The 27,117-nt window shown below is 37.5% G+C and overlaps 1 protein-coding gene across 6 annotated transcripts; it reads right to left on the bottom strand.

The window, feature by feature from the left end:
* Positions 1 to 565: 565 nt before the first annotated feature.
* On the bottom strand, positions 566 to 27,117 carry tex2 (testis expressed 2). Of its 6 annotated transcripts, none has more exons than XM_083565786.1 (13): positions 26,868 to 27,117; positions 23,703 to 23,791; positions 15,969 to 17,577; positions 12,770 to 12,970; positions 12,234 to 12,543; positions 11,515 to 11,750; positions 10,709 to 10,852; positions 10,525 to 10,624; positions 7,734 to 7,854; positions 6,946 to 7,050; positions 6,492 to 6,701; positions 4,788 to 4,908; positions 566 to 2,248 (listed from the first exon to the last, which is right to left on the bottom strand). In XM_083565786.1, the coding sequence occupies exons 3-13, from the start codon at positions 17,550 to 17,552 to the stop codon at positions 2,093 to 2,095; spliced, it is 3,288 nt and encodes a 1,095-aa protein (XP_083421912.1). In that variant the 5' UTR covers positions 17,553 to 17,577; positions 23,703 to 23,791; positions 26,868 to 27,117; the 3' UTR covers positions 566 to 2,092. The 6 variants fall into 6 exon arrangements, with proteins under 6 accessions (XP_083421912.1, XP_083421909.1, XP_083421910.1 ...); XM_083565783.1 differs by having other exon boundaries at positions 6,946 to 7,056; positions 26,868 to 27,116; XM_083565784.1 differs by having other exon boundaries at positions 6,946 to 7,056; positions 26,926 to 27,116.

Genomic DNA, 27,117 nt, shown 5'->3' with positions numbered 1-27,117 from the left:
GTTTCCCAACACTGGGTGCTGGTAGCTGATCTCTACTAGCTTTCTGCAAGTATATTGATGTGAACTTGGAATTTTTGATAATCACTGTGCTTAGGGGTAGTGGACGATCTCAAATATAGTCCATATATAATTCCAGTCCAAGATGTTCAGCGTCCTGAAGTTCCTGATTTCTGCTTTATAAAAGTAAAATCTAATTGTGGCTTGTAATAATGGTGGGTGAGAAGATAAACCACCATGAGATCTGTTGTTTGAAGCCCCCTGGGACTGGACTTGAAAATCAATCATATTTTCATAGTTTCTAAAAAATGGCTGATGTGGCTGCAGGCTTTCAAGCCTCCCAAATAGGAGCCACACCTAATCATTAAGTAAAGATCAACAGCTTAAATAAGTGGAATGAGGTGTGGCTTAAGCTTAGTTGGAATGAGAACTTGCAGCCATTCTAGCTGTGTGCAGGTAAGACTGAACAGTCCTGGTCTGCATGTTCAATCACATCATTGAAAGCATAGTTACAACTACAATCTGGATAAAACAACACATTTGTTTGTCAACACAAACTGACACAACATTGAAAAACAAATTTTAAATATTTGCAAATCTTGATATCACATCATCCATAACAAAACCCATAAGCTGCAATGATCAGATAATGATTTATACATTCAAATGGCTTCTCCATATTGCACAATGGCATACAAGTCCATATCAAAGACAGTAGTGCGTAGTTCATTTTTCAGCCAGTTCCAGACAGGATTCATTGAAGAAGTCGAACTCGAGAGAAAGCGCCTTGTTTGTATGTAATCAATTAGCCAGCTCGGGTAGTGCCACTGCTGGGGCAGATGGGGTATTAGCTGGTGTCCTTGAACACAGTGAAATTGATCTAATTGCATAATCGTATAGACACAGATGACTCAGGCAGCAAAGTTGTAAAGGTTGGCGTCTATATGGTATTGGTTTCCTTGAGAAAGCACATTTGCACAAAGCAATTAATAATAATGGTATACACAGCAATCCACCAACATACTCTCAGTAGTTTACATTATTTAAAAGAATGCTGAAAGTGGCACACACTCAGGACCATCATATCAAAAGCCACTAGCAAGGGACACTATTTGAAAAGAGTGGCATGAGTATATCTTGGTTGTCCTTCCACAACGGCTTGCAAAGGAATGAGGTAAAAAGCTTCGGACATACCAGAGACCATCCGTATCTATCACACAAAAGTAGGTGCAAACACATACACTCATCTGACAGCTTATTGATAAAGTTATACAATGGACCAATCGTGTGGCAGCAGCACAACACAAAAAAGCACCCAGATGAAGAGATTCGGTTAACCAAAACTAAACAAAAACAGTTTCAGTTCTTTTCTGAGAAAAGTGTCGCAGTGTGGTCTTCTGTTCCTGTACTCATCCACCAACAGGCGAGTTCTGAGATGCTTTTCGGCTCATCACGGTTGGAAAAAGGGGTTATTTTTACTGCAGTAGTCCTCCGACCGGCTTAAACCAGTCTGATTATTACTCTCCGACTTCTCTGAACAACAAGCCTTTTATTTCTTTTTTACAACAATTTGTGTAATCTTTGGGGACTGGTCTGTTTGTGAAAATCCCAAGAGTAAATACTGAAATACACAACTTAGTCTGTCTGGCACCAAAGACAACGCCACAGTTACAGAGATCACATTCTTCTCCAGTCCGATTTGATCTGTGTCTGCATGATGTTATGAAGTATTTTATGCATTGTGCTGCTGCCTCATAATTGGCTAATTGAATGGTTGCCTGTACAAGCAGGTGTTCCTAATAAAATGGTCAGTGAATGTATAAGAGGTCTCCAACCCAGATGTTTGCTGTAGCCATAGCTGACTTTAATCCAAGGATGTATGTTTTAATGACCAAAAATGTATTCATCACTGCCAGAACTGCCTCTGCTTGTAAAGCATTATTCAGCAGAACTTCAATCAGTCCAAGGTCTAATAGAAATGCTTTAGTCTACTGCTAGGCATTTAGACACACTCATGTTTCCAACTAACCTTCATCTAAGAACATAATAGAACAAGTGCCCTTGGTTGTCTCATACAACATTTTTTTATCAGTGTTCAAAAGTCATCCGCAGTTTGTTCAAGGTCCGAGAGAGCCGCATCTTTCAAGGCATCGGCTGTCACAGTAGCTAAGTTGTCGCTGGACCGTGTGTCCATGGCTGAGTGCATGATGGGTAACCAAACGTCGTCCATATTTGGCATGACAAATATTTTCTGTGACAAGAATAAGAAACATTTGTTAGACATACATTAAGAGTGAACAGCAAATAAAATAAGTACAGAGAAACTTCCAGTGTTGTTATATGTATGTATGTATGTATATATATATATATATATATATATATACACACACACACACAAGGAAGAAGTTACACACTCAAGTTGGTATGTAGTCCAAATCTAATTCAATGTAGATCAATGACTGTATACTGTATGTTGTACAGTATCAGGGATTTAATAGTAGAACCAAACTGGCTCTGAGGCCCTCTAGTGGTTGTTTTTTTAACCCAATCCATTCCTATGTTAATCAATGAGAAATAAATGAAACTTGCATTTTAAGTGACTCCACAAATTACTGTTGTCAGTTTTTTGTCAACTTCCATTGGCCCTGCTATTTTATAAGTTAAAGGATGTTGTTACTGGGGTGATTGGCAGGTTTAGACATGACACTTGAGCCTCAAGAACACATACAAACACACTTTTCAACATGCAAATAAAACTCTTGACATTTCCGTTGCAAAGCCATGACCTTTTCCAACAGCTTCTCAGTGGTGGGTTCTCTGCTCATTTCTTTCTGGTATGCTACCCATTTTAATGTCAAATATTTCTTTCTTTCTTTCGGCTTCTCCCGTTAGGGGTCGCCACAGCGGATCCTCCGCACGTTTGATTTGGCACATGTTTTACGCTGGATGCTCTTCCTAACGCAACCCTCCCCAATTTATCCGGGCTTGGGACCGGCACTGAGAGTGGCTGGGGATGGTTCCCTGACCGGGGATCGAACCCGGGTCGCAGCGGTGGGAGCGCTGCATCTTAACCACTAGATCACCAGGGGACTTTTTTAAATATATATACTGATATTTTAATTAGCCATTAACCATCGGGAACAAAGAAAGTGATGCAATAAACCAAGGCCACACCAATTTCACAACACTTTTTGACTGTTTAGTAGATGGTAAGTCTTAAGGCAAATCTCTGCAAAAATTTGAGTACAGGATAAAAAAATACAAAAATCCCAAGAGAAGTTGTCCACTACTTTATTGCAAAGAAAATAAAAATTACAAGAATTTAGCCACGGTTATATATTTTTTTATCAAACTGACCACGTCTTGAAACCTAATGGTGGCATGTCCTATTTTCTTTTTTTAATGAGCCAAACTGGTCCAGGCACATTTCTAGATCTTGGCATAGACCAAAAGTACAACACACATGTGATGAGAAACCTGAAAGAGTCAGTTATGAAGAGTAAAGACATGATTTATATCTGCACATTTAAATAGACACATTTAACAGTTTCCTATATAACACAAGTTACGGTAATCTTACACTCTTCTCTTTTGGACAAAGCCTCTGAAAATTCAAATGCAGGTTTAAATTACTATATATATATATATATATATATATATATATATATATATATATATATATATATATATATATATATATATATATATATATACAGTACAGACCAAAAGTTTGGACACACAAAGAGTTTTCTTTATTTTCATGACTATGAAAATTGTAGAGTCACACTGAAGGCATCAAAACTATGAATTAACACGTGTGGAATTATATATGGAATTATATACATAACAAAAAAGTGAACTGAAAATATGTCATATTGTAGGTTCTTCAAAGTAGGCATCAAGAGAATGCCAAGAGTGTGCAAAGCAGTAATCTAAGCAAAAGGTGGCTACTTTGAAGAACCTACAATATGACATATTTTCAGTTGTTTCACACTTTTTTGTTATGTATATAATTCCACATGTATTAATTCATAGTTTTGATGCCTTCAGTGTGAATCTACAATTTTCATTGTCATGAAAATAAAGAAAACTCTTTGAATGAGCAGGTGTGTCCAAACTTTTGGTCTGTACTGTATATATATATATATATATATATATATATATATATATATATATATATATATATATATATATATATATATATATATATATGATGCAGCTTTCAGGTGTGAGATTAAAACAACATATAATTTAAAAAACCCTATAACAATATAGCCCATAATGTCTTTAAATGCATTCCACGATCGCAACTTGCACCTACTAGCATTTCTCTACTCAGCTACATGAAAGTCATGAAGAGAAGTATTTTTTCCCCTCGGAAATTAATGTGTGTCAAGTGTAAATGCTGACTGCTATAGTTATTATCTTATGTATCCCTACACTGGTTTGATTAGCATGATGGAAAAAGTCAGAAAATGGTCATGACATCTTTGTTTTCTGACAAAAGTCAAAATTGAAATACAATTTAAATTTAAATGCATTTAAAATCGAAATTTATCGTAATTTGTGTAAATATGTCCACTTTTATACATTCATTGTGATCAGTGGTAATGGTACACAAACGGATAGTAGCCTGAGGTGTGAATATTTCTGAACCATTATACTCAATCTATAAGAGGCGATAATAATAAGAAGGTCCAGGGAAGTCACTGATCGCATATAATATCCTAATAAATTGTTGTTATATATAAACAATCAACATTGATAATCGAGTTTGTTATTGCCAGTACCTGAAACTCCTGATCCAGTTTTTTCTCAATCCAGTCAGTTACATGCGCAAACGTGACCTCCCGCTCACCAAGTTTAGGTCGGGCTTTCAGCTCTAGGTGAGGAGGTCTTCTGAAACCATACCTATAGACAAAAGGATATTCACAACTGCATTACAAAACAGTGTATAGACATTGTGATAAAAAATAAAAAAAAAAAGCCCAATATTTATATACACAACACAGTATAGTCATCTACAGAATTACTGAAAATATCTTTAACCTCATAAAAAATATAAGAGAAAACTAAGATATTATAAGAAATTATAACCTTTATCGGTACTATATTTATAAAAAAATATACATTCTCTCTCTACTTATTTTATTATTATATATTAATTATACATGTAACTAAAGCATGTCCTTATTTGGACAAGTTTGTAGAAACTTGTTCTTCTCTTACTACCTGTTTCACTCGGGCCATTATTGAAATGAAACTATGACCAAATTCCACACAAATAAAATGACACAAAAGTGTGACAAACGTATAGATTCTGCCTGAAAGTTGACACGTGTATGAGGCCCCCCACATACAGATATGTTGATAATATTGGATAGAGCAGCAAGATCATAGCTGGGGAACTGTACAAGATGGGTGATCATCAGATCATCAAGTGACCAAATCCATAGTTAGATGCCACCGCTAATCTAACAGACAATTTGGAAGACATGAAAGAAAAGGACTTTTTTTTTCTGAATTCTAAAGTAACGTGGTCAGACGAGACAAAAGGCTTTTTGACAACAAACATTTGAAAATAAAAATTGTTATACAGAGAAAAAACGAATCCCTACTGTAAAAGATTTGACGTCATATAGCTGTTTTTATAGGTCAAAGGAAACCTTGTTAGCCTGCATGGCTTACCACATGAAAATCTACTGATTTAAATTAAATGGCCGTCTCTGTCAAGAAGCTACAGACAGGTCATGGTTGAGGGGGAGATATGCACTACAAAATGAAAGAAATGAAACAACACCCTATTCTCTGTTTAATAAATTAATTAAGACATGTATTTATCCCATGTCATAATTACAATCATTTTAATATAGAAATTACATTTTATAAATGATATTTAAATAGAAGAAATTAAGTCAATGATAAAACTGTATGGTTATTACAACTGTATGGGTAATGTCTATCTTTATTTATTACTTTATTATTTTAGTTGCCTTGTTTTTATAGTTTTATTGCACCAGCACACCATGAGAAATTCCTTGTATTTGCAACGCATGATATTTGAAAATAATAATAATTCTATTCTGATTAAATAAAAAATAAATAAATAAATAAAAATGCTACTATTTATTTAAGGCACCCTGCAGAGGGCACACAAAGAAAATATAACAGGTGAAAAAAAAAAACATACAGTGGTCCCCAGGAACAGGATTTTGGACACACCCCTGCAGCTCCTATGGTACTTTCGTTTATTAATCTATACATTGTAATTTTATAAACGTAATAGTGTACAGTATTTGACCAAATAAATAGATTAAAATGTTATTCCTAACGTTCCTGAACATTCTGTCCGCTGCGGATTCTTGCCAATTTTAAGATAATCCGCAACTTGCTGTTAGTTATGTTCCGAATGAGAACCTGCGAATTTTCCGAGCCGCGAGTTTCGAACCACAAATTATCGGAGGTTGACTGTATTGCATGAATGCTGACAGTACCATATTCTGTCTGTAGGAGGTGGTGGAATGTTGATGGCCAGTGTGCCATGGCACTCTTGCACCTCTACTGTGAGGAGAAGAGGAGTGTTAGACATCTCTTCCATTTTCTTCTTTATGAACTCTGTCTCCGTGGCCTTCTGGAAATACTTGGACTTTGCAATCTTGTCAACAAAGCGCATGATCTTGCTCGGCCGGTGTCCTCCAACGAAACTGCGGAATCATGAGATAAACATTAAAATTACATCTCTGACCACCTTCTTACTAACATAGACTTAACTATAGATCTTCTTTTTACAGCATTTTATATTGGTATACGGTTTAACTAAACAAAGAGGGTCGAGACACAAAGAGTCTGTAAATAATATCCCAAATTAACTGCACATAATTATTCGATTGCCAAAAGAAAACAGTAATACCTACACCTACACATGACGTGTACTGCTTTAACACTCACCCTTCTGTCCCGGGCATTTCAGGTACTTCTGCTGGATCTTCCTCATCAGATGATCCAGCACTGGATGACTCCTCATCGCTGTCAGCCAGGCAGTATGTACGTGGTCTGGGCCTAACAAACACACACACTTATACATTTTCTGGTATTCATCTGGCTATTTCCTTTCCTGGATCTAGAATCCATTTGATAAATCCATTATAAACATTAAAAACATTTAGTTACAACATGATCCAGGGCTGCTAGATAATTCAATGGAGATTTTAAAGCATTTTAGAGCAACAAGAGTTCTAGTGTTACACCATTTCGTCATGTTTATAGCTTACATTACTAATTGATATCAAGAGATGGGAGAGTGAGGTTTGACTCACCAATAACACAGCAAATCCATCATGTCCATATTTATGATGAAAGAGAAGAGAGTTAGCAAGGACAGGAAGACACATGCATAAAAACATTGAATAAAGCAATACCTGTAGACTGAAATTAAACCCAGGATACACATATGCACGCTCAAACAGGCAAAATACTAAAAAGCACATAATTAATACAAAATAAAAGGGAAAAGCTGAAAATTTCCCAAGTAAAATAAGACAACAAATTGAAGTTTACATTAAATGTCTTAAGTTCACAATGCAGATAATTATAACCTCAATGAATTTCTTTTTTTAGTAGGTTTTTGTTTATTTGCAAACATATTCACTGCTAAACATGTCACAAAACAGATATATGCAATTCATGAGATTTTTACTATCGCCACATCTTCTTACATGTCATTCCACACCCCTTACCCCTCTTTTCCTTGTTCTCCAAAGCTCTCTCCCTCCTTCCCAAGCCTGGCCAAATTCATCTTAGTCTCCAGGGTCATCAGGAAAGAACCAGTATATGAGATCTCCAAGTCAAACCACAGACCTGCAGAGGGAAAAGTCATGATGAATTTATAGCTTTACAAAATGCTCTAATGTATTTATTTGCCACGCCAATTCCCATCATCTGTATCACAAATCGCCGCTTGGGTAAACGAACGCTAGCACTGACTGCCATAGTCGGCATACGAGTTCCCACACACTCAGTGTGCCTAATGTTACTGTAACTGACAGGAGAAGGAAGCACTGGAATCTCTGAATTTGCATCATGCATCATGAATATATAACACTACAGTCAATGCACACTGAATGATAGTCTTTACTATAAACGTACAATCTTAGCCTTCTTCTCTAGAAGCTAGAACTCCTTGTGGCTTTAAGTAGACACTTTGCTATTGAGACATCACATTGATGCTCCCCAGGGTCCATTCTAATTGTGGCAACACTTCCATCCCCCTGAGCCTGTGAAAGGTCAGCTATCAGATGCTCTCAGTGCCTCTGAGCCTTTGAGCTCGGTTGGCTGCTTCACGGACAGTGAGAGAGAAGTTCATCAGCCCAGCAAGAGTATGGCTTCAGCCTTTCACATTCTCCCTATAGGTGGGAAGTGCACACGGCGGGAAATGGCCAATCTAATCCTGCCATAAGGAATATTACGAAAGGCTACTTCTCAAACTTGGCAGAATATGAGCATTTTATTTCTCCCTGGCTACAGGAATCGTAGCTCTGTAGATTTTGACTGCATTACAATAAATAATAATTATGCATCATTCAACTGTTTAACCTAACTTGTTTTATAAATGTTTCCAACATTAAATGTAACTATAAATAAGTATAAAAAAAACAACCCTTACACCAGGGCTCTGCAAACTTTGTGACCAAAAGAGCCATTATGACCCCTTTCCCACCAAATTAAATTTGCGTGGAGCCCAAAACATTTTTGACCTTTAAATAAATATACCAAATTATTTGTTTTATGCAGATGTAAGGTAGTTGCCTAGTTGCACCACTATGTGGCACTAGTGTGATTTCTAATATATGTGCTTGTTAGCAATTTCAAACTTTTTTTTATACCTTGGAAAGACGTGGGAGTGTTACCAGGCAATGGGAGAGTGGCGTCGCTCTGATGAACGTTTCAATCATATATTCTTCATCTGTGAACAGCTTTCCGTACTTTATCTCCTGCGTTGCCACAAAACTAGCAACTGTTGAATGGCGACTTTATCCACTGCACTCAGCTTTGTGCAGCAGTTCTGAAATGGTTCTCTTTTTTTCCCATTTATCTTCAGTACTTCGCAGCAAAATGCTGTGCGCTTCATTTAGAAATGACGTTCGGCGACACTTTTTTATTGTTTGCCAATTTCTCACCACATATCAAACATGCTAGCAGGTGAAAAATAAATATAAAAATATTATATATATTTTTTTATTTAAATGCCATTTTGTCAGAGCTGCAGGAAACCACAGCATGTTCCTTTAGTTTATATAAAATAAAATTAGGTAAAATGCTAAGTTCTGTGGACAGATGAGTGAAAATCTGACATTTGTATTGGTCTGGGATTGTTATGAAGCAGGGAAGTGAATTATTGCAAGGAATGCTGATACAACATGGCTACCATTCCATATTTCAACACCATGTAATTCCATCTGGACTGTAGCACCTTTTACAAGATTTACAAGAGGCATTGCAAAGTATTTCAACTAATGTTTTGAAAAAACATACTGTACGGATGCCAAGAGTTGATAAAGCTTTTAAAGGAGGATTTTTCAATGGAACTTTAAAACATTTGTACATTTACAGTATATATCAGTTTGGTCAAAGTAAATCTTTATACTGTTATAACACGGATATTAGGGGTGTAACGGTACACACAATTCACGGTTCGGGACGTACCTCGGTTTTTAAGTCGGTTTAATTTCGGTACGGTTAAGAAGTGCAAAACAAAGTTGTTTACCTTTTATTATTAACGCAGTTTATTATTATTAGCATTTGTGATAAATAACATTTGAACAGTTTACATTTTTAAACAATTTTAAATAAAATGCCTTCTCGGTTAAATAATGTGGAATAAATCTAATTAATGCAATACACTTCTTTATTATATTGATTAAATTGAGTAATCAATTAAACTGGCACAAATGGAATTGATTAAATAAAATCAAATAATTGTAAAAACATAATAGCTTACATTTGTTAGACCCTCATTTTGGTAATACAGACCTAAGAGTGTGTTTGTTTTACTTTTAATATTAAATTTTCTAAAGATATGATCTACTTAACAGTTGTACTTGTTTTAGCATATGTGTAAAAGTTTTCTTCATTCTTTCCATCCTCCGTCCATCCATTCACTCCCTCAATATGCGGAATTGTCCGGAAATTATTGAAGCTGAACATAAAATGCTAAAGAATCTATATTGCTAGCGTTAGCTGCTAGCCACTATGCTATGAATTCTTTAGAATTTTCAGGTATGCGCAAAACGAATCTTGTTTCCGGTACCGAGTGAGTAGCCCCAATGTGCATTTTCAAAAATGATTTGGTATTTACAAACTTTTAATAAAATAGCCTTTATATGTTATATATACATAACAGCACAGTGAAATTACCTTCTTAACATCCGCACAATGTCAGTAACATAAAAAGCTACACTAACAAAAAACCTGACAATCCATCCAATCTATACAAATCCATTTACAATGGAAACAAGCTGAAATGCTTACCTTGATGGTCCACTGATGGTTTGTACGCCTTAAGAATCTTGGGAATAGCCATGCCCATGTCCAGCTCAGTCAGCGTCAACTCGTTCATAAAGTATGGCAGCTTTAATTTAAAGTACCAGTTTAAGCATCAAAACACATAAATGCCGAAAGGAGCGAAAAAGATAACAAAGGCTGAAAAACATACCCGGATCTTACTCAGCTTCATTTGGATCTTTTTGGAGACCATATCAGCCCAATACTTCTCCCTGAGGAAGTCCCAGAAGATACGGCCCAGTAGGGCATTGACCCAGGCCTCAGACTCAGGATCTGTTCCAAGACCTGCTGGGAACTGAAAGCAAGCCCAGACAAAGATCATCTGCATGAGCTCATGAAGAGAGCTTGCAGAACAAACTAGATTTTTTAACACATTAAAATTTCACATTAACACGTAATACATAACCTGGTTTGGGCAAAGGAGCATCATAACAGGCTTCAGGTAAAAGTTTGATGGTTAACTGTCATAAAAGATATGTATGCCAGATGTATAACAGAAAATGTATACACATTTCCTGTTAAAACTGCAGGCTTTTCATCCCTGTTTAATGTAGTATAGCAACCAACAATGAAAAAACGAAGAGGTTATAGGGGACAAATGCATAAGTGTACACACCTCTTTTATAATGGGGCAATTGACTATGCTCAGAATGAACCCAACACATTTCAAACTCAAGTATGTAATTATCATACACCCGCCATCAATGCAGTGATTTGTATAAACGGTTTCGGTAGAACTTTTCTGATCATTTGGGTAGCATCCGTTTGATGTAGTAATGCAGTAGCAACAGTCCATAAAGAGTTTGCAAAGCATTTACAGGATCTAAGTGTGTAAACAGTTTATATCTGCTGTATATTATAAAGAATATTTGCAGTTGTGATTTGTAAGCAGGCCTGGTCTGTGTTTATGGACCAGACTAAATACATTTGATATAAATGTACACTGTTGATCACTACCTTCGTTACACTCCTTGGACTGCTATCGGCACTGTGCAGAGGGCTGGCGTTCGGGCTCCCTGACGAGTGGCTGATGTATTTAGCCATGTAGACATTGTAGTCCAGTACTTTTTGTTTGACTTCTTTCTGCCGTGGTTTAGACTGTGCCACGTCATCTAAACTGCCTTGACTACCACTGCAACTGTGAGACAAAGCACCTGCTTGGCTGCTCCCACTGCTGTAAGAGGGGACGCAAGCTGTGGATAGAAAAAACATAAAAACTTATGTACAGGAACCAGCAAAAGATACAAGGACAGAAAAGTCCATTACCTGCATATCAGTAAACAATGTTTTTAAAACACGACATTGTTTTATTTTAGCATGATCAGGGCCAATTCTTGCTACTAGAGGTTCTAGCAGTTGTTTCGATTGTTAGGATGGATATTGCAGAATTCAAACGTTTAACTGGTCTTAATTTGGCAAAAATGTATAAATCAGAGATACTCAGGGGGGAACCCCTGTGGTGTGAAAAATGCTTTACTCAATTAGTTATTAATAATAAAGGAAGGGTTATAAGGCTAAATGAAACCTGAAATTAGATAGCTAGCATGCAACAAGAATTACAAGTAACGAGAGAGAATGAACTATTTTGTCTAATTGTTTATTAGTTTTAAGTTGCTGCTTAGGTCCCCCAAAAACAGACCTGACTATGATTTTGTACATTTAGGCCTCAGTCTTACATGCAAGCAGCCCAGAGGGTTTCTGGATCTTTGCCTTGAGCCTGGAAGCTAGCAGCATTCTCCTGAACCATTCTTCCTTCTCCCTTCCAGTCCTCCCGAACAGGTACAGAACAGGGTCTGTGGAGCGTTTGGTTTCCTCGTTTCCAATTCCCCCCTCAGTCCTTTCACCTGGAACAAGTGGTTTCTCCTCCTCAGCTTCAGTCTGATCCCCCCTCGACATAAAATCATCCTGTCTGACCAGCTCAATGCAAATGGGATACTTTTTGTTCCACACTCGTTTTCTTGCCAGGCTGTGGGGCACCAGGTATATCTGTGGGAACAATTGCAATACGTTTCTATTAATATTAATTAGTACAACATATTGTGTTTTATGAGTGGAATAAACAGCAAATGTTCTCTATCTGGTGTCTATCAAAAATGTTCATTGTACGATAAAACCAACTTGCCACTTGTGATCAATGCACAATTAATGAGAACAAGCAGTGACAACCTTCTAAGCCACATTAGCTGGATGGAAAGAGTTATTGGTGTCCCACCTTGCTGTTGGTCAGATCGTAGATCTTCTGGCTTATGTACGTGACGTCAGGTTTGGGCTCGTTGAAGGCGGCACGGCGGGGAACATTGCGGTTTGGTTTGGAGAGACGCAGCACAGACCCTTCTAAGCGCACATATACTGAATGGGTAAGTGTGGCGTGGTACGTCTCTGGGTCATAGCTGTAAATCTCGTTCATCCAACCCTTGAAATATCAAATATCACAAAAGGTTACCATTTATAGTGTTAAGTTAATGTCAAGGTAGTTACTTGGCATTAGACTGCATAGGAATTTGTGTCAAGGAAATGCTAATTGAATAAGTATAATGTCTTGTTATTATTCTATTTAGACTTCATGAAAGTGATCAAATTTTATATGAATATGTTAAAGTCTGGCATTAGAGCATATTAAAATATAAAACTCATACTCAGTACATGAAAAGTACATATAGAAGGAAAAAGGCATATTTGTATTTTATATATATATATATATATATACACACACACACACACACACACACACACACACACACACACACACACACACACACACACACACACACACACACACACACACAATTTTCCTTCTTAAGCCTTTTTCCCTGTTTCTTTAGTGAAATTGCTGTTGTCTGAACTACCACATCAATGCTACACATCTAAGTGACATAAGAAATGTATGTATGAATGTATTAAATGAATGGTAGTCTACAGTTATGACTCTCATCTTGCACTGTTTTAGTAACAGGAATATGCAAAAAACATTACTAAGTGAATTCTTGTCACCTCTTGTTGTTTTGCTAAATTCTGATAGGACAGAAGTTCCTTTGACTAGGGCTAGAAGTAAGCCTTCTAATTACATAGCATTTTTGGATGGTCTTTTTGTCTCATCATGTGCAGCAGTTAATAAAACCATGGTGTGATTATTGACTATTGACTACTGCGTCTTTCCTTTGAAGGTCTTGTAGATAATATTATTAGGATAGTCTCCTTTCATTTAAGAAAAACTATAAATATACTATAAACTATACTATAAAACTATAAAGGTGGACATTTTAAAGGCAGACTAACAGGTCTTTGAGGGTCAGAATTCTAGCTGATAGACAGGTGTTCAAATACTTATTTGCAGCTGTATCATACAAATAAATAGTTTAAAAATCATATATTGTGATTTCTGGATTTTTTTTTTAGATTATGTCTCTCACAGTGGACATGCACCTACGATGACAATTTCAGACCCCTCCATGATTTCTAAGTGGGAGAACTTGCAAAATAGCAGGGTGTTCAAATACTTATTTTCCTCACTGTATGTTACATGATGCAGAAAAACAAATTCATGCTTTTTTTTACATCTAGGTTGGCCAATAGTAATGCCTTACTGTCTAGATGTTCTAGTAAATACATGAATAAGGTTCAATGAGTCCATAATGAGGGGGAGTGGTGGCTCCAGCGGTTAAGGCGCTGGGTTGCCGATCGGAAGGTCTGGGGTTCAAGCCCCGGTATCGCCAAGCTGCCACTCTTGGGCCCTTGAGCAAAGCCCTTAACCCTCTATGCTCCGGGGGTCCCTTACGAGGGGAATATCAAGGTCCGTGACGTGGGGCTGCCTTCCCGTGGGTTTACCACCTGCAGGAGAGACCGTAAGGGACGGTGCTGTGAGGATTGGGCAGCAGTCGAAGGCGGGGGCCTGCTTAGACTGCTGCCCCCGCGACCCGAATTACAAATAAGCAGGAGAAAATGAATGAATAAAGAGTCCATAATGCAGCAGCAAGAGTCCTTACCAGAACCAGAAAATATGACCACATCACCCATGTCTTATCCGATCTACACTGGCTCCCAGTCAAATCTTGCACTGATTATAAAGTACTTATATATATATATATATATATATATATATATATATATATATATATATATATATATATATATATATATATATATATATATATATATATATAAAGTACTTTATAATCAGTGCAAGATTTGACTGGATTTGAAAAAAAAAAAAAATATATATATATATATATATATATATATATATATATATATATATATATATATATATATATATATATATATATTTTGCACCAATGGCCGTGGTACCTAGCAAATTTTTGGTTGATTACAATCTACCATGCCTACTCCAGTCATAAAGTGCATGCTATACAACGTCAACTGACTGTACAAGACTGTAAAAAGGACATTACTTATAATCACACACACTCCGGTACTCATGTTAGTTCCCACTCTCCAGTGTTTTCTATCGTTTTAAGATTTATATTCACACTCTTGATGAGGATGGGTTCCCCTTTTGGGTCTGGTTCCTCTCAAGCTTTCTTCCTCATTCATCCAGGATAAGTTTTTCCTTGCCACAGTCGTCCAGGCTGCTAATCAGGTATAAATATACATCATTCACTTTAATGACAAAAGACAAGCGCATCTCAGCCACTGTTGCTGTTTGCTACCTTTTTTGCATCGACAGTGAAAGTTGAAATTGGCAACAATACAAAACATTTGGATTCGGTATAGCATGTGACTGAGTGGATGGAAGAAACTACTCAGCATCATGGAAACACAACTCACCCACTCCAAAACACAGTACTCCAACACCATATGCCATAAGAGAACTTATTACCCACTGGTAATTATTCAGAATATACATCTCTACCTACTCATACAGTTTCTCTAAAACCCATGTAAGATTATAGAATTAACATTTTGCCCATGTAAACTCTTAATAATAGTTTCCTTTTTATTTTATTTTCACAAAAACAGTAAGGTACAATTTAATGCAAGAAAATGAGCTGTTAGGTTTTTCTAAGCATCATAGGGAATCTGCGATAGTTAATCTGGAAACTTTGACCGCCGCACTTTTGCCAGCAAGACCATACTGCCTTCACCATGTCTTATGTCATTACATAACATGCTACATAACTACCATACAAACGTAACGATTTTCTCTGGTTTCGGATACCTGACTTTACACTGTGCCTAACAATGACTTCACTCATGATAAAATTGCTTTAACAAACACGCCCTCTTGTCAAATTTTGATGTTTTGACGCCTTTTTTCTTAAATGACAACTTGGATTTTTCAATTACAACTTATTTTCTGGCCACGTTAAAGATGTAGCATTGTGCATGGCAGATAAACAAAAGTCTAATTTATGTTTGTGCTATTAACAGGCTGATAGAAAACCAAAAAATACCTTATAGATGATTGGCTCTTTGATGTCTAAAGGTACCCCATTCCAGCGTTCTCTTTTACACCGTCTGAAGTGAGTACCACGGGAAGCTGAGAGCCACACTACCAGTATTGCTAGCATGAATCCTGCAGCTACTCCGAGCAAAATACCACCTATGTACGATGGTAACGGCAAAACAAAGTAGCCGTACACAGCAGAAATGAGCAGGATAAGTCCATTATGTGGTACTGTAGGAGGCACCTCTTCCTCATCCTCCTCCTCCTCCTCCTCACCCCCCTCAGTTGGTTCTTCGCTGCATGCTGTGCTACCCCGCTGGAGGACGGCTGAGGTACCAGGGTCACCATCGGCTTCTGTGTCGGTGCACAACTCAAAATCTTCACTGTATAGCTCGCAGAACTCTTCATCTTCTTGCCTGGCCAGGGCCGACATAAAGCACCTGTCCAGGCCTAGTGAGGGTGACTCATGTATAACCGAAACATTGGTGGCTACCCCGGTTGGACTGTCACCCTCCAAGTCATCTTCCTCTTTGATGCAAAAGTCAGTTTTGCTTTCCAGGTGGCCATTGAGGGCTGTAAGACTACAGAGCTCTGATGCACTCGATGAGAGACTTTTGGGATGTTGTGTCCCCCATGCTGTCCCAGTCACTGAACCTCCACCAGCAGAACTTCCTCCTTCATCACCAATGATCTTGCTCAGCAGCTGTAGCGGTTCATACATCACCTCAGAGAGACGCCGCCTGGTATCTTCAATGCGAGCTTCAACCTCTTGCACCTTGAAGAAAGAACGACCATCAGGTGAAGCAACGGGTGAGGATGGTGCTGTTTTGGAGTCACCGCTGGCAGTGCTGGAGACACGAGGTTGGGTAAAAGGTTTGAAAAGGTACAGGTTACGGCGAGAATCAGAGGGTCGGTGAGAAGGGGTTTCCTGCTCAGAACGGGCTGTGTCAGTGGACAAAGACTTGACTAGATTTTTCATCAGATGTCGGTGTCGCATGGGCTGAGAGGCAGTTGAAGAAGGGACACCTTCACGAGGCTCCACTTCAGTAGAGAGAGACCTTACAAGGCTGAGGAATGGCTTTGAGTGCACAGCTGAAGACTTGACTGGAGATGATGTGGAAGAGGCAGAGTAGGTGGCAGGTGGAGGGAGTTGGGTCCAGTGTTCTGTGGGCCAGGAAGAGCTAGCAGGGCTATAAACTGCGGTGGAGCCAAGGCTGGTGAATACTGGCTGGATGGCTAAGGCTGAACTTTGAGTATGGGTGACCACTGATGATGTCATAGCACAACATGCAGGGGAAATCCCTGAACTTGGTCCTGTTCCTTCAAACAGCAACTCCTCACTAGCTTCCAGAGCTGTGACTACACCTTGATCATCACTATCTAAACCAGATGTGGACACAGCCAACTTGTAGAGCTCTTCATCTTCCTCTTCCTCCTCCTTGCCCTGGGTTGAGAAATGGATAGTGATTGTATCACGGGAGAGTGAGCGCTGCACATGTAGTTTTGGACCTGAAGATGGCCGGAGGAATGTGGATGATGAGGAAGGCAGGTGGCTGGGTTTGTCCACATTGCTGCCTCCCTGACTGGTCATGGCAGCACTCCAGAAGGCTCAGAGCCTGTAGGCATAAGGAAAACGGCCAAGTGAAAACAAATTTTAAGTTCTGGCAGATGTCACAAATACTAGCTGTAGCAAGCTCAATCTATTAATCAGAGTTCCCTGGATACACAGTATTACATATGGGGTTATCTAAAAACACAACTGTCACAGACAAAGCACAAGTCATCCGAAACCGAAAATCAGGAAAAAACATTTTTGCAAACTAATTACCAAAAACGTCTGGACAAAGCCAAGGCCAAGACTTCAAATGGAGAACACTAGGGCTCTTACAGTTAATTAAAATGGATAGATGTGCAATTAGATAATTGACACAGTGTGCCTATAAAACTAAATAAAGAGAATCCAAGAAAAGTTAGTTAGACACAACAATGCATTTACTAGTATTAGAGTGCCACAGCAATTGATAAATTGTAAAAAGCAGTAGTTTACCCTCTTTCTTAAGGTTATGTCCTCCTCTATCAAAAAGGCTACAGTATACATAGTACAAAATTAGGTCACAGTATTAGACTTTAGACTTAAAACCAAAAAACCTTATTTTTGTTGAATATAAACAGGAGTAAAAATCGCTAATATAAATTCATGATCATGTTTTTGTGATATTTTCATTAAATTCATTGATGTTTTTCTTTGGGGTGTGCAAGAGTTTCACAGTTAAAAGAAAGGTAAACTTTGAGAAGGAACATAAATGAAACATGAGCTCTGTTGTTATGCACTGTATGTGTGAAATAAAAAACGAGAAAAAAGAAAGATAGTTTGTGCATTTTTGAAGTTTGGGCCAAGTCAGTGTGCATTTTTGGAATTTCTGCCATTGTTGGGCTGAGCAAGGACCTTAATCCTCAACCTATTATTTGTATAAATGAGATAACTGTCACTCAGGATAAGAGTGTCTGTTGTGAGGTACACTCTGGGGCAGAGGGTAGTCTTTGTTTGTTTTTTTGAGGAAGTATATGCTAGGCCTCACTGTCCTCAGCTGGTCGCTTTTATTGAAACGGCAAAACCTATTCTTTTGTTTTTGTTGTTTACAACCTAGTATTTGCAAAGTTTAAAGTAAATAATCCACCATTTTGGTTGCAGGTCCTTTGCTTGCAGTGACTGCATCAAGTCCTGACCCAGAAACATCACTAAACTGTTGCATTCTTTCTTTCGATGATGTTCAAGGCATGTACTGCTCTCAGTTGTTGTTTGCATCATCAATAAAGATTAGTGAGCCTGTTCCAAAACCAGCCATGCAACCCCAAGCCATAACACTGGCTGCATCATGCTTGAGTAATGAGCTTTTTTGGGTGTAATGAGTGTTTTGGCTCATGAGCAGATCCTTGCACTTTTCGCCTCTGCCCTTTTTTTTTAAAATGAATAAATAAGGGAGCTGGTGGGAGAGGGAAAGTGAGATTGATCAGAATTTCTTGAGAAAAGCTGGTTGGCTTTACGGTGAGCCTATTTACAGCAACTACCAATAGGGCAATTTATCGAGTAGAACTTGTCAGATAGGCCTATAAATCAATGCACAAATTCAGAAGTGATGCCAGCTGAAAAGGCTGAAGTAAAAATAGCCTGGCAGATCCACACAGATATATGTGTGTGAGTATTTGTGTGTGTGTTAAAGGAGTAGACATTGTTAGGCATATAGACTGTCCACTGGAGCAGGCACTACAGGCTCTAATGCAGCACAATCACACCCACACACACACACACCCACAGGAGTATGAGTGAGACAGAACCATTTTACATGCTGGCAGATGGAGTTCTTTAAGAGAAATATAGCAAGAAGCTCAAATTGTGCAAGGGTTGTCTCTATTAATGTGAAGTTATATGTAAAAAATAGATACCAATACCCATGATTCAGTGTGTGCTAAGAATAGAATAGGGATATTGAATGAAGATAAAGTGGCCATACAGAGAAGCAAAAAACCTAATCAGAAAACACGGGCGATAAAAAACAAAAACTAGAAAGATAAATCAGCATGAAAATGAACAACAGAATGATGACGCAGGTAATCAGTGGAGCAGGTAAAACAGCTCCCACAGGCACTAGTCATCTCCCTCGGTCTCCATTTCTAAGAAACATCAATTTCAATAGAATTCAAGCAAAGCCTGATAAACATAGTGAGACAAAGCCTACCACAGCCAGGCGGAGGTTCTATATTTGACACATAGCACAGGTGCATTCACAGCTACACTGGTACCTGGTAAAGACAAAAGGCACCCAAAAGGTTAAAGAAGGTCAAAGGATTCAAAGGATAGCAGCAAACACTTCCCTCTTCATTTCAGGGACCAACAGTAACTAAACAAACAGACAGTAATTTCTAATACCTAATAATTTATAAAAGATTTTCCATTTTGCTTTTATAAAATGTTGCTTCTGACAGATCTGCTTCAATTTTCTCTGCTCTCTCATTCTGTTTATATTTTGCATGGATTTGTTTGAAAACGATTTGTGATATTAAATCTGTTTTACCAGATGCCAAGAAGTAGAATTTTCACCAGTATTCAGCAATGAATTGCTTTGTGACCTTTTTTTTTTTTTAGAATACAAAACCATTCTTATACTGTGCTATACTATCAAAAAAGCTTCATTTTTAAATTTTCATTATACTGATTTGATTCTAAACCCCAGTAAACAAGAAAGGGATCTTCACTGCAAAAGACAAAGGCATTTGCAATAGCGTTCAGTGTAAAAGTATCCTTGTTTCCAGCTCATTTGTAATCACCCCTTCCCACACACTCACAAACATAATAGTAAACACAGTCTAACTGTGCTTAATCACAAATCTAATTACAAATCCAATCGAAAAAACTAATCTAATCTTACATGTGCAGTAACGAATGTTAAGAACATCAACTATGAATTATGATGAAGTTAAAGATGCACAAAAAAGAATTATTCAGTAACCAAAACACTAAACTATTCAGATCACTGCTGCAAAACTGTTCAGATATTTTTCAATGATTCAACGTACGTAGTTCTTAGTCATAACCATGACATGGCAGTAAAAACAACTTCCTGTTTGTTAGAGCATCATCCATTACTAGGCCCATTATGCAAAGCTACAAAGAACAAGATATTATTTAGCAATCAGTAAAGGAAGAGGATGGTGGGAGTAAAGCATTCATCACTGCTGTAGTGCCTCCTTAATGGCTGCCTGGGGAACTGCACTGAGGTAAGGTTCAATATCCTTAACCAGGAAAGTTTAAAATTTTAGTAATAAACTACACATAGAATAAAAAAAGCACTCCAGCAGTACGGTGGTATTCATAGCCTTGTGTGTTGAGATTTATGTCCATATAGGGAAAATAAAATGCAAATTACAAACCCCCCAAAGAATGGAAAATTAATGACCTATTTGGTTTGACTTAAAAAAAAAACATCAAAACAAAAGGCCGGTCAGAGCAATAATAATAAAAAATAAATAAATAAATAAATAAATGTAAAGTTAAGATTTCCAGAGCGTATAGGCAGTGTTGCCAGGTGCATCGTTTTATTGCACGTATTTAAAATGTATATTAATACATGGCTATTTTAGTATCCTGGTGAAAGAACTGTTCAAGGAAACAATGCCTTTTAATGAGATATCATTTGGTGTGCTTTTGTGATGCAGATCTAACAAACATTAGAACGGGCAGAATATTTATTTAAGGATCACATGGCTTTGTTTAAGAAAGAAATATTAATACCAAGAAAACCTTTACATGGTTTCTGGTATAACCGTCAGACTTATCCAGTAGTGTGCAGCCGAAACTAGAAATAGATTAAACAAAAATGTAGCAACCCCCTGTATTTTCGACTCCTGAGGGAACACTAACAATTTTACTGTCCTCATTAGATCAATGTATTAGCCCCTTTCACTCTGGAAAGACGTTTTACAAATGAGAGAACCCTACCAGAACCCTCACAGGCACCCCATTAGGAGACTGGTAAGGAAAGAAAGAAACCTAGCTGTCAGCTATTAAGACCAATGTAATACTGTTTCAGAGCAGGCAACTGAAAAAGGCCAAGGACACAAGGTTAATCTACTCTCCAAGGTGGATTTCCAACTCCATAGTCCTAACATTTTGGCTCATTACTAGCAATTATCCAGCTAAGCGAAGGTTTCCTATTACAAATGGAAAACTATCTGTGCACTAAACTATAAGGCAGGGGCAATACACTGACTAAATCACAGTACTGATAAAGTCACAACAGGGCTGGTACTTCAGAGATCACATGTGCATTTACATTTATGTCCAAAGCGACTTACAACTGAGCAGGGGAGGGTTAAGGGCCTTGTTAAGGGCCCAGCAGTAGCAGTTTGGTGGTGGTGGTATTTGAAACGGTGACCTTTTAAAGTTCAATGGCTTAATAACTGAGCTACCACCTCCTCCACATGTAGAAAAGTTAGTCTTTGGGAAAACTGCTCAGTGAAGCCACTGTCTTGGTATTAAGTTATTCAATGATTTATGATTTGATCATAAATAAGAGTATTATTAGGCATGACACAAGCCCCTTTAGCCACGATAACCTGTCTGTCTGTCTATCCGGCCATCCATCTATGCATCTATCCATCCATCTCCTGTAAATGCTCATTCTGAAACTATAGTCGGGTGAGGAGGCCTGAAGTGCAGTCAACATTTGAATTCATCCTAAAGGTGTTCAATAGAGTTGAGGTTGAAGCTTTATAACAGGATACTCAAGATCTTCCACTACAAACTACGTTGAGCTCCAGTCTTCATGAAGCTAACTTTGTGCATGGAGGCACTGTCATGCTGAAACAGATTTGGGTCTCCTGGTTCAAGTAATAGGAAAAATCAATGCTTTCACATCTAAAGAGATCAATTGTGTACCTCAGAATTTGTGGCAAAAGGTTGAGGGAGAACCACATATGCCTTGAAAGGCTATGCAGTATATATGTAAGGAATAGGAACGTCGGAAGTCCTGCAGTATCCTTTTCCACAGATCCTTGTTGTGATGTGGCATAGATGTGTATTTTGAAGAACTGCATTAAGTTATACGAGTCAGATGTAGAGTAGATCATTTCCTACAATTATTAAGTTTACTACAAAAAAACGGATTTGAGAAATCAGGGCTTGTGAGAGTTACAGCTATAAAAAACCAACAAAGATTCAGAGAAAGATTAAATAAAAATAAGAATAAAAGACCACAATTTCTAAAGTTTCATAACAGTCATTTAAATGGTATATAAAGAAGATATGTTCCATTTTTAAACAAATTGACTGTCAGAATCAGAGAAATCCAAACTAAACTAATTTGATACAAAGAAACGATGAAGCTTTAAAGATATGCAAAACATTAAATAGGGTGCAATATTTCATTCCTGTAAAGAAAAATGTCTGCTGAGTGAAAAAGCAAACCTGAGCAAACCTGTATACACACACACACACACACACACACACACACACACACACACACACACACACACACACACCAATGAACAGTGAGAGACTACTATCTAATCTACTGTATTTTCAATATTTAAAAAAATATCCCTAACATCGCACACACTGAGCCCTTACTACCCAGCAAATTCCACAAATTGACTTTTAAATCAACAAAAGTGTGTTTCAATCAACCCATAACCTTTATATTTAGTAAGAGAAAGCAACTAGGATTTCTCTCAAAACACATTTTTACCGGACTACTGCATTACAGGAAAACGATTGCACATTCTGATTACTACATATGCTAGACTACACTGTAAGTGCTAACAGGAACAAACTTATACGAATGTAAGATTATAATGTACAGGTATATTATATAAGATTATCTACTCTATATACCATATTAAGTGTATGATTACAGGTATAAACTGCCATTAACCTTCTTAATAATAGTGGAAACAGTAGACATTTTTCCAGAGAAACAGGACACATTCAAGACAAAATCCCTTAATCAGCTGTGCAAGCAAAGTGCTTCTATGGCTGTGTGCATGTGTGTGTGTGTGCATGTGTGTGTGCCTGTGTGTGTGTGTAGTATGGAGTATGACTGTCAGACCACTGATGTCTTTAGACCAATATCTCACAGCAGGAACAGCAACAAAAAAAGTCAATAAAACCTTATCAGTTCAGCTGATGTGTGGTCAGTCACATTTTAGATCAATACAGGTTCAGATTACAGGCAAGAAAACTCACCTTGAGACTTCAGTAGCATTCAATCTGCCCCTGCTACTGTGTCTGCAGTGGGCCACAGCAGTGTGTCACACCTCATGGTTTCCACCAACCTATGAAGCAGCAAAAAACTATAATTAAAGAATTACAACTGAGTACACATATATACTTGAAGTATATTGAAAATTGGAAATGGAAAATGTTACTGAGTAATCTGATACTAAATTCAATGTTGAGAGTTTTTAGTACATCCTTATGAGAATTTCATAGTGGATTAAATATTAATGGGTTGAAGATCAGGCTTATTAATCATGCAGTGTACCCATTAAGTAAGATGACTGCAAATAAATGCTAATAATAGTTTATTTATCTTATTTATTCTTATTTATTGTTATATCTATTCGTAGCAAGTATTTAATCAGATTCTGATTATCTGATTATCTGAGATAGCTCCTGTCTGCCAAGAAAAGATCTGAGATTATATTAGAAACAGGCTGACCAAAACTGCATATTAGAATCAAAATTAATCATCATTTCTCCTGCTGCATGCAGATGGTAGGGTCAGAATTTGATGACAGCATGAACACATGGACCCAAGCTGATTTGTTTTAACAGTTTAGGTTGGTGGTGGTTATGTAACGGTGTGGGGAATGGTTTTGGCAAACATAGGGTCTCTTAATACCTTAATACCAGCTGACCTACACTTTTTTAAGAAAAACATGTTGAAACCACTCCTCATTACTGGGTGTTTGAGCCATACACATTACTGACAAGTGCATAGAATCAAGCACATAACCATGCATCTACATACATAAACACTGGCAGTAGAATTAGCCGTACTAACAAGCTCAATTACAATTAACATGGCACTTTCATGGTGTCCCACATTTGCCCCATAACAGAGCATGAAATTTCTGCCCTGTGAAAAGACTGCCCCAGTCACCTGTAAATGACTGGAACAAGAACAGCTCAGCCTTGAAGTGGTACACCAAGCAAACTCACAAAGCAGTGCCAACATGCGCTGAATGGCGTAGGTCATAAATTTCACCTTTGTTGAATCACTCACTAAAAAGTACCAAACTGTCTCTAAAACTGTCATTGATGGGCAAATCTGGTTTTTATAAGTGCCTGGCAAATACTACCTAAAACTTTTCTATTTCAGCATGACAATGCACTTGTACACATTGCAAGGTCTATTAAAACATGGTTTAACCATTTCGGTTTAGAGGAACTTCAGCATCCTGAAGTTCCTTCTCGTCCATCATGACCTCAATTCATAAATGTTTTTGACTGAGTGGTCACAAATTCCACTCCAAACACTTGTAGAAACAGAAATAGAGACTGAAATAGACAAAAGAAATGTCAGTGAGTTCAATGTAGTTTGATAGTCTCCTGATTTACACATCTAAAAAATATTAGAATACCTTTTACATGTGACAGAACGAGATATTTAACAAATAAATGCATGAATGTGTGAAATTTTCTGATGCAGTCATGTCAGCATGGACCAGATCTCAAACGAGTGTTTCCAAAATCTTCATACTACAAAGCCCCGAGCCTGTTTTGGTAAAGCGGTACTACTATTTGGTAGTATTTTGTTCATGGTTCTATTGTGCGTGTCTACATGCATCAGATATACAGTTTGCCTATGCAGTCATGACGGTAGAAATATAGACACGTTTTACGAAGAGTAGTTTTGCACTGGAATAGTTTCAGTATTTCAATCACCTCAGGACTCTCGGGACTCTCTTCACAGACTTTATAAATCCGGTCAGAAACCACTGGACTTTGCCATTTTCTTAATTACAATCTTTCTTCTCCTAATAAACTAATTACTGCCTGACTTAAACGAGGCATAGCAGAACCAGAAAACGTTACCCTTTTCTAGGATTTTGGTGTCTCATAGCGCTCATAAAGGACCAGTGGGATAAACAGCACAAAAAGCACTTGTTTTACAATAAGATCAGCAAAAAACTGTGAAAAGATCAACTGATAATACATTTCATGCAAACTTTGAAAGTAGCAGATATCCCTGGATAGAATAGATTCCAGAGGAGGTAATAATATTATTAATAGGTAATAATAATATGTACAAGTTATTAGCAGCCTAAACAAGAGTTATTGTGTTATACACCATATAATGTCTACATTTCTATGTCTGCAATTAGCACAGGTGTATGAATCGTCTTTTTTTTATAGCCAGACATCCATTTGACTGTCAAAGAAATCCCATAAATCCACTTAGTACACACTTATTTCATGAACATGAGTATAGTAAGAGTTTCTCCTAAAGGATTTGGACTTTCCACAAGAAGAAGAGTTTACAAAAAAGTTTATAGGCTATGAGTATACAAATTAAACCCATTATGTTAAACGGACCAATTAAAGATCGAATAACTGAATAATAAATTGAAGTCTGATAATTGTGTTTTCCATGGCAGTAACTTATTTTGAATACAAAGACCACCCAGCTTCTGAATTATCCACAGACACCTGGAGAAGAAACAGGGGTGGGGGCTCTTTGGGTCTTCTTTGAGAACCAGTGTAAATCACTGCAGTGCTCTGTTTTAAAGGGATATTCAGCTGAACCTTTGCTGAGTCTGTGCATTAATCAAAAATAAATCTAAGGCAAGGGTTACAAACAGAAAAATAAATAAAGATCAGGGACTCTGTGTGTACTGACATTTGATCACAGTAAATAGATCAGTGTCAGGTTCTTTATGCTTATGTTTATTTATCCTTAAGGTCCCCAGTACACAATTTGCACCGTAGCAGGTAATAATCATAACAATAACACCAGAAATGTAATGAAAAAATGGGCAGATCTAATGTAAAGAGGAAATATATGCACGCATATTTATATATATATATATATATATATATATATATATATATATATATATATATATATATATATATATATATATTTCATTTCGAAAAGCAGAGCTCGAGCTTTTTTTTTAAAGATTTTTTCCAAGACATCATCCGCATTGTTTGTTTGTTTTTCTGAAAGAGAAAGGACTTTATAAATACCGATAGAGATCGAACAGCGTTTCTTTTTCAGCCAAATAATCAGACTCGTAAACACCAATGTGGAACTGGATCGATGGATGAACTGATGGATAGATGGATAGAAAGATGGATGGATTTATTATGTACGCCTGATGATGGGCGTGAGCGCAGCCTCACCATTCGATGTCTTAATTTCGTCTTTCTTTCGTTTCATAAGAAAAAATAAAACAAAAACCTCGTCACGTCGTCTCATTCACTCTTATGCCATTCGATTCGCCGTCTGTGATTAATCTCGCGCCGTGTCGGATCATTTCTGTCTCCAGAAGCGAAATGACAGCAGCTCGAGGAAGCAAAATCGGAGAGAATAAACGGATTGGTTTTACTAAGGCGAGACCAATCTAAAACCGATCTCGTGGAAGCGCCAGGG

This window comes from Silurus aristotelis (assembly GCF_946808225.1).
Source record: "Silurus aristotelis genome assembly, chromosome: 17".
Taxonomy (NCBI): domain Eukaryota; kingdom Metazoa; phylum Chordata; class Actinopteri; order Siluriformes; family Siluridae; genus Silurus; species Silurus aristotelis.
Note: the sequence above shows the minus strand (reverse complement) of the source record. Positions and strands in the feature narration are given on the sequence as shown.

Bases quoted from the DNA above. Each gene is read 5' to 3' on its own strand.
- tex2 (XM_083565783.1), bottom strand. From the start codon at position 17,552: ATGACCAGTCAGGGAGGCAGCAATGTGGACAAACCCAGCCACCTGCCT. The intron at 12,971-15,968 runs GTATTTTTTGGT...TGATATTTCAAG, and splicing joins AAGAGCCAATCATCTATAAG to GGTTGGATGAACGAGATTTA. The intron at 6,702-6,945 runs GTGAGTGTTAAA...ATGATTCCGCAG, and splicing joins GAAATGCCCGGGACAGAAGG to TTTCGTTGGAGGACACCGGC.